Source organism: Notechis scutatus, chromosome Z (genome assembly GCF_049901735.1).
Source record: "Notechis scutatus isolate UNSWTSFEM ecotype Mainland chromosome Z, rNotScu1.2, whole genome shotgun sequence".
Lineage (NCBI taxonomy): Eukaryota > Metazoa > Chordata > Lepidosauria > Squamata > Elapidae > Notechis > Notechis scutatus.
In genome coordinates, this window is record NC_142025.1 from 20,665,227 (window position 1) to 20,679,633 (window position 14,407).

General features: G+C 38.4%; 1 protein-coding gene across 43 annotated transcripts in view; it reads left to right on the plus strand.

The window, feature by feature from the left end:
* The window catches only part of LOC113414989 (uncharacterized), a 49,439-nt gene that overhangs the window by 3,745 nt on the left and 31,287 nt on the right, over positions 1–14,407 (plus strand). For 27 of the 43 annotated variants that reach the window (XM_087946690.1, XM_087946687.1, XM_087946692.1 and 24 more), the window contains 6 exons: positions 6,975–7,028; positions 7,318–7,565; positions 9,142–9,260; positions 11,947–12,075; positions 13,950–14,014; positions 14,343–14,399. In XM_087946690.1, the coding sequence (XP_087802816.1) occupies positions 7,355–7,565; positions 9,142–9,260; positions 11,947–12,075; positions 13,950–14,014; positions 14,343–14,399 (581 nt within the window). In that variant the 5' untranslated portion in view covers positions 6,975–7,028; positions 7,318–7,354. The remainder of the gene's footprint in view (positions 1–6,974; positions 7,029–7,317; positions 7,566–9,141; positions 9,261–11,946; positions 12,076–13,949; positions 14,015–14,342; positions 14,400–14,407) is intronic. The other 16 variants (XM_087946688.1, XM_026672143.2, XM_087946708.1 and 13 more) reach the window with 3 other exon arrangements.

The window sequence follows — 14,407 nt, forward strand, 5'->3', positions numbered from 1 at the left end:
CCCTACACGTGCGCACGGAATGTGTATCCTGCATATGCCCTGCTCCCGCACATACGTGGCAGTTACCCGATTATCAGCTGGCGGGTGGGCGGCGTGCGTGCCTGCGCAGTGGACCTGTTCTGGGTGACAGCTCACGTGCCGGCAAAGATGGCTCTGCATGCCACTTCTGGCACGCGTGCCATAGGTTCACCATCATGGTACTAGATGCTACTGATTAATCTGAAACTATTATAGTTTGGCCTTGTACAGGATAAAAGCTTGAGACTCCTTGACCACTGATAGAATGTCCTGTCTACAAAATTGCTGTGTTACTGTATTTGAGCTTCTTCCTCATTTTCATTGTCTTTGGAATTCTTCAATATCCTAGGGATATTTAACTTTGGGGGCGTTAGTTTATTTTATTGTCATTGCACCTCGTACAACAAAATCAAACATCATCTTCAATGCACATCATGACCATGACCATGAAAATAAACACAAACACACATCCTTCACCCTTCACACATTGAACCGAAAATCCCTGACACCACACCAACACTGCACTATATAGCAGAATTGAAAAGAGCTACTGCTCTGGGATAGAAGCTGTTTTTCAGCCTATTTGTCCTTGTTTTTATTATTCTGTACCATCTGCCAGGTGGTAATAGTTCAAGAAAGGGTTCCCAGTATGAGGTGGATCGTTGAGAATGTTTTTGAGAATATTTAACTTTGGAGGGGTTAGGATTTGTATGATGGTAATTCTCATCCTCTCTTTCCTATCACGTTCAAATGATGGTGCTGGGAAACTAGCACCATGTGATGTTGGGTGTTATATCTGCATCACTTAGTGACAGAAATCCCTGTCTCAGTCACCATCACTAACCAAAGACTATCTTTTGTTTCATAGTGAGGCAGACTGTCTCTTAGATACTCAGGGTGAAGTTATTTAGTGAAGTCATGCCAAGCTAAAAATCAACATCTTAAAAGGAATCCAGAATAAGAACACAGATTTTTTTTTTTTTTTTTACAAAACTGCCCAATTTCCAGTTGGAAATATCACCTTTATGCCAGGAAATAGTACTAATTTGCTTGAATTGATAAATCAGAATGTTATTCAGTGGTAAATATAGCCAAAACATGATACAGCCACTGAAAATAATATCAGGAAAGATTGAAGAAAATGTAACTATTTGCACAGGGACTTGATTCCATCATTGACTTTTGGTAATCCACGGTGAACCTATGATCATGATTATGTGAATACTTTGAGAGAAAACAGACCTGTCTGATCTGTAGCCCTAGGTTAATGATGGTTTATTTATTTTTTATTTATTTTATTTATTTGATTTGCCAATTGTTTACAAGATAATAAGTATAAGTGTATACATAGTTGTGAATACATGAAATGGGTACATATAAGAAAAATAAAAGAATAAGAGAAACAATAGGACAGGGACGGTAGGCACGTTGGTGCGCTTATGCACGCCCCTACAGACCTCTTAGGAAAGGGGTGAGGTCAATAGTAGACAGTCTAAGGTTAAAGTTTTTGGGGTTTGGGGGAAGAAACTACAGAGTCGGGTAGAGTATTCCAGACATTGACCACTCTATTGCTGAAGTCGTATTTCCTGCAATCAAGTTTGGTGCGGTTTACTTTGAGTTTGTATCTATTGTGTGCTCTTGTGTTGTTATGGTTGAAGCTGAAGTATTCACTGACAGGTAGGACATTGCAATGTATGATTTTATATACCATGCTTAAGTCAGACCGAAGACGGCGTAATTCAAGGTTTTCTAGTTCTAGAATTTCAAGTCTGGTGGCATAAGGTATTCTACAACGAGTAGAGGAGTGGAGAACTCTTCTTGTGAAATATTTCTGGACTTTCTCAATTGTGCTAATATCAGATACGTAATGTGGGTTCCAGACTGATGAACTTTATTCGAGTATTGGTCTAGCAAATGTTTTGTATGCTCTGGTTAGTAGTGTGATATTACCAGAGAAAAAGCTACGTAGGATTAGGTTAACAACTCTTAATGCCTTTTTGGCTACGTAGTTGCAGTGGGCTCTAGCACTTAGATCATTAGAGGTGAGTATTCCAAGGTCCTTTACAGAGCTTGGGTCATCAACAAGTTTTTGACTATTCAGCTTGTATTTTATTTTCTGATTATTTTTTTTTGCCAATATGTAAGACAGAGCATTTATTTGTTGAGATTTGAAGTTGCCATTTGTTTGACCATTCTGATACATAGTCAAGATCTTTTTGTAGGGTAGCAGTATTGTCTGTGGTATTGAACAGCTTTACATCATCAGCGAAGAGAACGCAATTGCTCTTAATATGATCACAGAGGTCGTTTATGTAGAGTATGAAGAGAGTTGGTCCTAGAACACTGCCTTGGGGGACACCACTATTGACAGGTACTGGATTTGATAGGACGCTCCTATCAAGGGAGGGATGGACCTTGAGTCTTTTAGTTTGTTGTTTACAAAATTGTAAAAAGCACGGGTGGAATTGGTGCTTAGAATTGGTGCCTCTTGTTTAATGTGATAATTGGTGCATTCAGTCTTTATCTGGTGGCATAAATTTTTGTATCGGTTTTTGAAATTGGCAACGTGACCAGATTTGTTTTTCCTCCAGAGTGATCTCTTTTTGGATTGAAGTTTTCTTATTGATATGGGTAATCTGCTTTTTTGTTTTGTTTTGGGAGTTGTTGTTGGTACATATAGTTTGATGACTCTTTTGACTTCAAGTAAAAATATGTTGTAATGGTCTTCAACAGTATTGCATCCAGTAAATAGAGATTGCCAATCCAGGGATGAGAGATCGTTGTCTATAAGATCATAGTTGCCTTTTTTGAAGTTACAATTGGGGATTACATCATTGTGGTGATTTTTGTGTGGACGTATGTTGAGACAAAAGTCAATCATATTGTGGTCACTACTGGAAAAGGGTTCTTTAGTTTGTATTCCGTAAATTAAATTCAAACTATTGCAGAAGATGAGATCGAGGCAGTTGTTTAGTCTAGTGTTGTTGGTTACTAGTTGTTCCAGTCCCAGATTTGTAATAGCATTGTAGAAGGTTGTGTGTATGATTTCAGTTGTACAATCATTTAGGGTCCAGTCAATATGCGGTAGATTGAAATCACCAAGAAAGATAAAAGGGTATGGGCAGGATGCAGCCCATGTTAGTAATGTATTTAGCTTGTTTACATGTTCGATGTCATAATCAGGTGCTCTGTAACATAGTAAGAATCGAATTGTGATATTTAAGGATAGTTCACAGATGATGGTCTCAGGAAGAGCAAGCTCCTGGGTAACTTGGATATTTTTTAGATGTAAGGATTTTTTATAGAATATACCAACACCACCTCCTCGACGATTTTCACGATCTGATCGGTAAACATGATAGTCTCTTACTGTGGTAATGGAGTCGGGGAGAGATGCATTGAGCCATGTTTCACAGACAAATATAATGTCGAAGTTAGCCAAATTTAGGAGGATGAGAAATTCAGGTATTTTATTCACGAGGCTTCTTGCATTGAGTAGTTTGCATTTAAGGCCGGCAGTAGTTGGAATTGAGGTAGTTGGGGCGAGCGTGCCTAGTCTTGGGTGATGGTGGATCGGTTGAGGTAGGGTTGTGGTTGAGGGTAGAAGCTGAGTATTGAGTTGCGTGGCTTACTTTTGATACAGTCAGCATGGTAGTCAATGTACAGGTCCTTCTCTCCATTGTCTAGACGGTTTTTGAGTTCAATGCGGAGTGCACGGGAGCGGGCACGTTGCTGTATGGTTAGGTCAGGGCGGCAACGGAGGTTCTTATGGTTGGTGTTGGTTTTGGCGAGTGAGTTTATAGTATAAATGAATTTACGTTTGCTTGATTCATTTTTGCAAATGACCCTGCACAAGCGTGGGGCCACAGAGCCGTCTCTATTTTTGAGCTCTCGGTCGATGCGGGAAATGTCAAGTATTTCATCAGCGGAGATGGTTGATGCTTGATAATCTCTGATGATGTTTCGGACAGTTGTGATGTCATCATTGTCATTGATGTCCTCTAGACCAAATAAGATGGCGTTTGGACGTTTCCGTTCACGCTCAACGGCTTCTCTGATGAGGATTGGGATATCAATATTTGTCTGGGTTGTGTTTATTTGTGGATTGGGTTTTGGATCGGATTGTGGTTGTTGGGTAGAGATGTGGTTTGTAGCTATTGGATGTTCAGGTTTTTGCGTTGTGTCTTTTTTTTTCAAGGTTGGATATTCTTTCTTTTACGGCGTCCAGGGATGCTACTATGGTGTTAAGGGATGTTTCAATGGTTTCGATGGTAGGGGATGTTTCAATGGTTTCGATGGTATCAACTCTTTCAGACAGATCCAGTTTGGGTCTGCATGATTTGCAGAAATATGGAAACTCATTGGATGATTCTAGGTATTGAATCATTTGCTCAGGTAATTCCAAGCAGTCATGATGAGCGTATTTTTTACACAGAGAACATTTGATGGAGTTTTCATTATCCTTTAGATTTTTGTAGCATTTAAGGCATGTGCAGGAGTCTTGTGGTTCATTGGTGGGGATTATCTTCTCTTTAGGTTGTGGTTTGGCGTAGGATTTTGTTAAAATAGTATGTTGATTGAATTAATTAAAGGAACAATTTTGGGTAATCTATATAGGCAATATTACATCAAACAATCAATTGCAGTAATCTCTCAAGTCAGATAATATTCCTGAGCAACAATCAGCCTGATCAAGTCAGATAATATTCCTGAGCAACAGTCAGCCTGATCAATTAATTACTCTAATCACTAATCAATTAATTACACTAATCATTAATCACACTGTTCATTTAAATTCACTAAATCATTGATTTTACTATTCAATTAAATTACATGAATTTTGATCTTTTAAACTAGTCAGTAATCACACTATTTGCACTAAACACTCTAATCACACTAATCAATTAAAACAATAAATCAATTAAACCATTAATAAAATATTTTATAGAAATTGATTATCTAATCGTTGATATAGGTGCTGAGGTAGAAAAGTTGAAAGTTTTGAGGTAGTGAATTAATCAGTGTTTGATTAAAGTAATGAGGTAGTATTAAGAGTCTGCAAGGAACGGGTTAATTGTTTTACTAGCAGCTGTAGTTGACTGAATGAGAGGAATTTATTGCTCTTTGAATAGCAGATCGCTATTACTCTGTTAACAGGAAGTTGTAACACAATGTTCAAAGGGTTTTTATCCAGTGAAGGAAAGGGCTTCACTTCTAAGAACAGAGGAAACCAACTAATCTTCTCTCCTTTTTTGCAAGCAGACTTTGATTCAGCCGAGACAAATTGAACAGCTCACAGGAAACTATTTGTTTTTGTTTTCCCTTGATGAATGAGATTTCTGGGCCCCTCCTAGTTAACTGAATACACTTTCAAAGTTTGTTGCTTTTAAGAGAAAGAGGCACATCTTGCACTGGTAATTCTAACAGTTTATATTTTTACTGTGTAGACTCAGATTTGTATTGAGCATTCACTCCTGGCTTCAATATACCTCTGCTTCTATCATTCCTGGCCTCAATATACTTCTGCTTCTATCACAGGGAATAAAATTGCTTCCAATCTTCTCAGGAGTTCAGTTATCACAATACTTCCCTACTTATTGGAAGTCCAAAGTTACTGTCCTTCCAAAAGATGGAGTCCGGATTAGCAATTTGGCGAAGAGAAAAGAGGGAAGAGGGAAGTGGGGGCGGGAGGGAGGAGGCAGTCTGCTTCACACCCTGGCTGCAAGCTTCTGGAGACAGACTCACAGCTCCCAGTGCTCACCGCCCTGCAAGGATGGGATGAATCTCACCGACTCCAAGGATGATCGTTCTCTGGGCTGGGTCGCTCCTGGGAAAAGTCAGATTCCCACTCAGCAGTCGAGGGAAAACTCTCAAGTCGAGGGAAAAAGCCACAGTTGGAGCGCTCTCGCTCAGCGATCCTCCCGGCCGGCGCTCCTCGGGCTTTCCTCCCTCTCTCTCCGGAGCGAAGCGGTAGCAGCGGCAGCGGCAGCGGCGTCTCCTCCGACTTTTTTTCTCCCTCGCTGCCCATCGTGTTGAGGCAGGAATTTCTTTTACTAACTGATGTGGTCATCACTTAGTGCACAACATCATGTCACTTAAACATGAGTCAGCAGTGTGCAGTAGGAGCCAAAAAAGCTAATGCAACCAATCCTTAGTTGTATAAACAGAGGCACAAAATCAAAACCATGTGAAGTATTAGTACTGCTTTATAAAGTGTTAGTAAGGCCATACCTGGAATACTGCATCCAGTTTTGGTCACAAAAAAGATGTTGAGACTTTGGGAAAAGTGCAAAGAAGAGCAATTAAGATGATTAAAGCCTGGTTAGAAAAAACATATGAAGAACGGTTGCAGGATTTGGGTTTGGCTAGTCTAGGGAAAAGAAGGACTAGGGAGGCACATGATAGCAATATTCTAGTATCAGAGATTGCCACAAAGAGGAGGCAGTCAATATATTTTCCAAAGCACCAGCAGGCAAGACAAGAAATAATGGATGGAAACTAATCAAGAAGAGAAGCAACCTGAAATTAAGGAGAAACTGCCTAACAGTGAGGACAATCAACCAGTGAAACAACTTGCCTCCAGAAATTATTTGGGAACTTCATCACTGGAGGCTTTTACGAAGAGAGCAGACTGAAATGATATGGGATCTTCTGCTTAAGCAGGTGTTTGGACTAGGAGACCTCCAAGGTTCCTTCCAGCTCTATTCTGATCGAACTGATTCAATTTTTTTTACCAGATAAAAATAATAAAATATTAGAAAATCCAAACAATTGAGTAATTAATAAAAAATAAAAGATTATAAAGAAGCAGTTTCCCATCTTTTTGATAATCATTATAAATACATTTTTATTCTATCCTCTTTCTCTAAAATTACATCTTAAATACCTTCTTCCATAAGCTACATTTCTAATCTTCAAACCCATAAATCATGTTCATTTTCTCATTTTTTTTTCAGCAAAAAATCCATAAGGGATTTCCAGTCATTGACAAATGATCTTTTTATAATCAAGTAAGTTAATTTTGCCATCTCTGCTAGTTCTGTCATCTTCACCAACTATTCCTATATTGTGGTTATTTCAGAATCTTTCCGATTTTTGTCCATAATAGATTATTCCAATATGATCTTTAAAACACAACAATATTTTAACAGATTTTTCTTGGCTGTTAATTAATGAATGGAAAAATGGAATTGCTATTTGTTTAAATATGTATGAAATGAAAACTGCCAGGAAGTTGTTCTTATAAATGTAAAGGCTCAGAGATAATTATGAACATCTATCACATTTGTTTCCCTACAGAATTGATCACGATTTAAGAAAAGTTGTGGGACTTAATATGTCTGGCTGCTGGGCAATTTTATGGTGGTTTTCATTGTTAACATTGGTATATCATTCCGGATGTTACCTCATTGACACAATTGCTGCAAATAGTTTTGGCCACTTGTATAATTACATTAATGCATCAACTTTGGATCAAGATTATTGTGAAAAGAAACTGAAATTAACTACTTTGGATGAATGGAAACTTTCCACAGAAGTGTTCACAGGTATTAATATAACCCTTGACAACATCTACATATTTTTGTTGGAAAGAATCATTTATATAACAGGGACTTTATCTGGATAAACAATTTGCCTAAGTGCTATTCTAGAGTAGTTGCTATCTAGAGCAGCGGTGCTTAGATCTGGCCCACAGAGCTGCCCTGTAAATAGCGAACAACTGGTCTGTGATGCCTCTGTCAGTGAAAATGGTGCTCCGTTGTTTTCCGACCTCCCAAGCTCCATTTTCGTTGGCAGAGCATTGCAGGAAGCTGTCATAACTGAAAACAGAGCTTGGGAGCCTATTTTTGCTGGCAGTATGTTTGGGCCACCACAGGTGCCCCCAACACATGTGACAATGAGCTGGCCATGCCCATCCTGGCCATACCCATCCCCCCACCCCCGTGGTCAAACACAACCCTGATGCAGCCATCAGTGAAATTGAGTTTAGCACCCCTGATCTAGAGAAAGATGTTCTGATGAAAATCAACAAGACTGATTACCTTATTCGGTCTATTTCATTGAAAGTTAAGTGTGAATTTAGCTTGGCTTGTTAGCTGCTTTTATTTATGATTATATTTAAAACCTATGCTATTTTTCAGAAATTATCCTACTACTATAACTTTGAGCAGATCTTTGATATCTCCTAACTATGGAAAATGTGTTATTACATTGTTGACTTAATTTTTAAAACCCAAGTCAGGCTTATTGGACTATTGGGTATATTTGGAACATTGAGATATTGTGGATGGCTGCTTTGGGGAAATTTGATTGTTCCTAAAATTACTGCCATTGTAGAAGCAACAAGTCACAATCACACAGAAACGAATGGGGTTGCTCTTCAACCACTCTATCTTCCTCTCTCGCTCACCCTTTCAGAGCAGCGCTGGGCTGCTGCTACCCATTATTTTTACTTTCTAAAATTACCTGTTGTGTCTGTGTGGAGCAATCCTATAACCAAAGATAATGCTGAGGGAAATGTTTTATTTTGCAATGCAATAGTTTCACATTTTGATTCTTCATTTTATTTTAAATAATTTATTGAACATTAAAAATTAAGTCAAAAAAAGATTTCCTGTGGATATCTGTGGGTACCAGAAGAGTTTATATGCTGTTAGTAAAAAAAATGCTGACTGTGGATTTTGTAGTCATAATCAGAAAAGTGCAAAAATTCTTTAAGAGTGTTTGCTCTAAATCCTTGTCTTAGGTGGGTCTTTAAGTGTGACCTCTCCATTGAACCTCTGATCTAGATTTCCTGGGGACTAATGCAAGAGTGCTTAAAGACTCACCTAAGAGAAGGATTTAGGAGCAATGACCTTTAATGACTTTCTGCCTACTTAGTTAAGGAGCCTATTCAGATTAAGTAAAAAATGAAACTACCCTGAAGGACATTCATGGGGTCTCTTTACTGACTTGCTCAGACTGAAGAAGCTATTCGGATAAGCAGCAAAACATTTCAAACCAAAAAAGAAAAGAACTCCAGTTGCCATGACTCAATTTCCAGACAACCAGAAACCTATTGTTTTTGCTGCAAAAGCACCTTTTTGAAATTATGTGTGAAATTAATTTACTTTTCCCCTTTAGCTACACTTCCCATTGATCATATTCAAGAGAATTATGTTCGTGAGGTTCAAGAATGTATTTTTTCTGTTGGATATCCTACACCATTTAAATCCAGAGTTCTACTTGTAGCTGTTTCAGAGGTCAGGAACACTTTTTTTTTTTTACTTTGCAGCTGTGTATCTATAAGAGAAGTTTATGAACATATAATCTATATAAATATTGTTATATGACATTCTTCTAGTACATTCAGTCTACCAACTGAATATCAGTGGACATTCTCCCTATCATTGAAGACACAAAAATGATTGAACTGCATAATTCCATTTTCAGGGATACGAAATCACTGTAAATTAGCAACTGTTTTATACCAAGTTAGCCCACAATTACTGTTTTCCACAGAGGATCTTCTCAGACAAGGTTGCTAAAAACTGCCGGCAGAAGTTTCTCACAATTCTGAGACAGAAAATAAATAAAAGATGAAGTGTAAGTCCTTGAATAGATGTAATCTGTTTTATAAATATTAGGTTCTTTTATAAAATAAGAAAGAAAACTTCATTTTGTGCCACCAAATAAAAATAAACAAAACAGAAATTCATGCAACTTATGTGATATGGCCTTGACAACTTCACTTTATTGTCTTCCCGTTGTAAAGCTTATTCTCCAAATATATATTAAGCATGGCCCTTAGATATCGCAATACTGCCATAATGGGCTATACATCTAAATGTTCTAACTCTTAATATAGTGATTTTCAAATCTGACAATTTTAGGATATGTGGACTTCAACTCCCATAATTCCACAGCCAGTATGTTGTGGCCCCTCCAGCAGCCAAATCAGAGGAGGAGGAGGCGGCGTGGGAGGCAGGGTCAGGGGATGAAGCTGGCAGACAGAGAGAGAGAGAGGCAGAGCCTGGGCCATCTGTCACCCCTCAGATGGGGAGTCAATAGCCCCCAGGTCTGGAGGTGGTTGATGAAGAAGAAGAGAAACAGCTGGGTCCAGTGCCTGACGTGTGGCTGTGCAGAGGGCAGAGGGGGAGAGCAGTGGAAAGCGTGGGCCAATCCTGCGGAAGGAAGAGCCACCGCTGCTAGTGAGGCCCCACCCTAGCTCTGGGGATAAAAGGCAGGAGGAGATGATGAATAGGTGTGGCAGCCAACTATTTATCTTCCAGCCGGGTGGGCTTGTTAGCCTGTGAGAGAAACTTTTTACTGGGGCTGCCAGCATTCTTAATAAAGGAATCTTTTGAGTTCACGTCAGAGGGTTTGTCGTGTTTGGGGAGCTGATCAGTTGAAGTCCTCACATCTTAAAGTTGCCAACTTTGAAAAATACAGCTTTAGTTAATTGTACCTAAACCTAGTACTAACTCTACTAAAGCGAGGTGTTCAACTTTTGGGGACCATGGAACTTTTCCAGAACCCACAATCAAGATCAAAGCTCTAGTAACAGAAAATGGACTGCATTCAAGTGAATTTGTTTCCCTTTTAATCTCTCCTGGAACACCATCAAATTCTTGCAGAACTCTGTGAGATTTATGGATCCCAATTTGAAAACCGTATCCTAGAGATTCCTTAGCTTCATTGTCAGACAGGTGTTACTTCTTACCCCTTTCTGATTTTTGAGCCAACTAGTTAGCGTTTCATCAGCCCTATCATTTTGAACATAAGTAATCAGCACCAAAAGATTGTTTACCATTATTGTTAGAAACAAAAATGCCATCATCACTGAAGATATCGCAAAGGTGTAATACTAATTAGAAACTTGTATCCAAAGCTTAAATTGTACAAGCTTAAATTGTACACCTGTAAGAGCAAATAAACACTTGAGCTGAGAATATATCCCTAGTCTCTTCAAACATTGTTATCACATTAGGATTTTATCTTTAATTATTAATAGGATCCAGAACCACAATATGAATATATGAGGGAGAATTACACATGCATGTTTAATAACAAATGTAATATAACCAGGAAAACAACCAATTTGATGCAATTGTATCTTTGGGCAGTATTATACTGAAAACATTAGATGATGTTCCAATTTCATAAACCATGCCTAGCTTTTATGTTATAGTACTCGATAATTACCTAATTAAAGTGAATTGTCCAAGGTCACTAAATTGGACACCTGTTCTTTATACCGAATTCCATTGACTAAGTAGAATTGCATAAATGTATCCCCTTTTATTGTCTAAATATGTAGGGACCAAAGCTGGCAAGATAGGAACTAATACTGCTCTTATCAGAGAAAGCTACTGGTATATATTTAACAAATCCATTCCAAATTGAAGACTGAAAAATAATAATTAAGAATCTATTGACTTAAAAAGACAAGAAGATATTGACCCAGATATATAGCTTGATTTTGTGTTCAGCAGGTTAATCTATATATAATATATGATTTCTTTTATTATCTACAATAAAGCAGCTTATCTACCAGTGTCAAATCTGTGATCCTTCTACTTGTTCCTAAGTATGGACTGCTTCTAAAAGAATATTTACAGCTGCCTGATCTGGAGTCTCACCAAATAGAATAACCCAAAACTATTAACATTCCCTGGAAATAGGAGTAGGAAGGCTGTAATTCTGAACCTTTTCTTGAGTGCCCTGCCCTTCAATTCTGGCTGCTCTGAGTTGAGGTTTAGCAACAACTATACCTCATTTGAAAACAGTAAATTCTAATAGTCTGGAAAATAGTATGGGTATTGTGCGGCGAACAAATAGGAGGATAATCTCTAAAATATGGATTTCTATAATGCACACAGCTAACATGTAAAACTTTTTTTTACATCTTAATAATTTTCATAGATTGATATACTCCTTCTATTTCAGGAAGTCCTGGAAAAAATTCTGGACTTAGACATGTCTGCCTCAAGCTCAGATGACTTTCTACAGCTTGTCAGTGGTACAAAAATAATCTTCGGGTCTCTACCCCTAACTCACAGATATGGTGGCCATCAGGTTAGTTGTACTACTTGTTTTCTAATCAGATGTTATCAACATTTTCAAAATGATCTTACATGTGTGTGTTCTTTCCAACTACTGTTCTGATCTGTTCTGATACTGTACTGTTCCTGGGACACCAACAAACACACCTTAAATCCAAAACCCTTTTATTTTAGTTCAACGTCATTCACAGCCCGTAATGAATCTCAATCAGTTATAAATAGTCCCATGGAAGTCTACCAAAGTCCTTTGGAAGAAGTCTGATAAGAACACACCTTTATCTTTCTTCAAGTGCTGCCAATGACTAAAGTACCAATTAGTCTTTCGAAACCAAACGTAGCATAAATTCACCACGGAGCTGTCAGGTTCCAAACAGACCAGAGCGAACAACATTGCTTCCTGCAAAGGTTCCTGTTCCTTTGCACTTCCTTTATATTTTATGGGAGGGGCCTTACTCATGAGTTGCCCCATTTGTCTTAGCTGCTCTTGCCTTCTGGCAGCTCTGTGCACACATGCACTGAGAACAGGTTCCCTTTGTTCCTCTGCTTTGCTGCTGTCAGATTCTGGAAGCTCCGGAGTCAGCACATAATTCCAGATGGCCCTGGCCCCATCTCTGTATCGGACACAGGACCATCGTCCTAGTCCTCCCCAGACTCCCGGACTGGCTCATGTTCTTCCCCACTGTCCGATTCTGCTGTTGTTTCCGCAGGCTGCCGGCGGACTACAACAACTACAAAGGAGAATTTTTCTTAGGCTTTACATGCTAAAACTGATACATTCTGTAAAATACCAGGGTTTTTAAGTGTACTCTGAATGGCAGTGATATTCAGTGGTCAGTCATTTATTTGTAATTCTCTTGTAAATCGGTAAATCAGTCAAATAATCAAAATGCTAAAGCGTGCAGATGGGAACAATGTTGGCTAATCATGGTCTCCTTTTTTTTTCTTCAAGATTGTTGTCCTATATTTTATGGGTGAACAATATTTTCAACATCAGGCATTGCAACAGGCATAATATACTTTCTCACACACATACATGAGCACAGTTCATTTCATCATTTCTCTTATTTCCAGCGCTGTTGAACAGAATGCAGATCATAGCTGTCTTTTATTTTGAGGCATAATATTCTTGTTCCTCCCTAGTGACTCTTACCAGGCAGCTGATATCTGTACACTAGTTGAAAAACACAGTAGCTCCTCGTGGCTCCAAAGGCTGCCTTCATATTTTTAGTTGGTGGCAAAATGGGTATGTCTGGCCTGGTCCAAAACACTTTCTGCAAAGGTTGGTTGCTAAAGCAGAGGGCAATGGTAGCTGTTTTATTTGCTGATACTATCTCCTCCCACATAACTTAGCCAATTCAGATTGTAGGTACAGAACACGAGAAGAATTGATTTAGAACATGAGCATGATATAGTCATCTGCCAAGAATTTCCAGTTAATTCCAAAGAAAAACACCCAACATTTTTAATGTAGGGCAATTTCCATGTCTTCTGGATATACTTTTTTCAACAGCAGTCTATTAAAATGCTAAGCAACCTACAGTGGTATTTTTAAGCTGCGAACCCTTTTGAATGTTCAATACTTCTGCATAATTATGACCTGGAATTTCCCCTGTTTTCCACACAAGTCCTAAAACAAGTGAAGGAGAACTTATTTTGCTGAGTTTCAGTTCCTCTGTGCTACTGATGCAAATATAACATAAAGACCAATTTCCACATTCACAGCATAGGGCTGTGCTAACATTGTACCAAACTGTTCCTGTGCCTATTGCAATTACTAGTAAAATATACAGAGAATATTGTTTATTCAATCATGTGGAATCCCAATTTAGCGCCATTTCTGAATAGCGAATAATTGTTTTACATTTTTATCTCAATTCTTCATGTTAGTTTGGTAGCTGGGCAGGACAGCTGGGTGATGGAAGAGCCCACCTGATCGGCGTTTATACAAACAGGTACTGCATATCTCGTCTTAAAAGGCCTGTCTCTATTCAAGTATGTGGTTGCTATTGATAACTCAGAAACTAAAATAACAATGATCAACAATGACAGTATTAATCAGACTTAGTATGTAATAGTTTTCAATACTCCTAAGTATTTCACATATATTATTTTGTAAACTTTATACTACAGAATACATACATGTTATTTCTTCTGTGTTACAGGTTGGGTTGAGGGTTCATTGTACAGACAAGATTTGTATTAATGATATTTTGGCATAAGGTGTTCTGTTCTGTGCTGCACCAGTTGTTCACATTGCTACTGCTAATCTTCTTTCTGTAGATTTGGATCCAGATGGGAACTACAGCTCAAAGGTTCAGGAAGGACACCATACTCGAGGTGTGTTA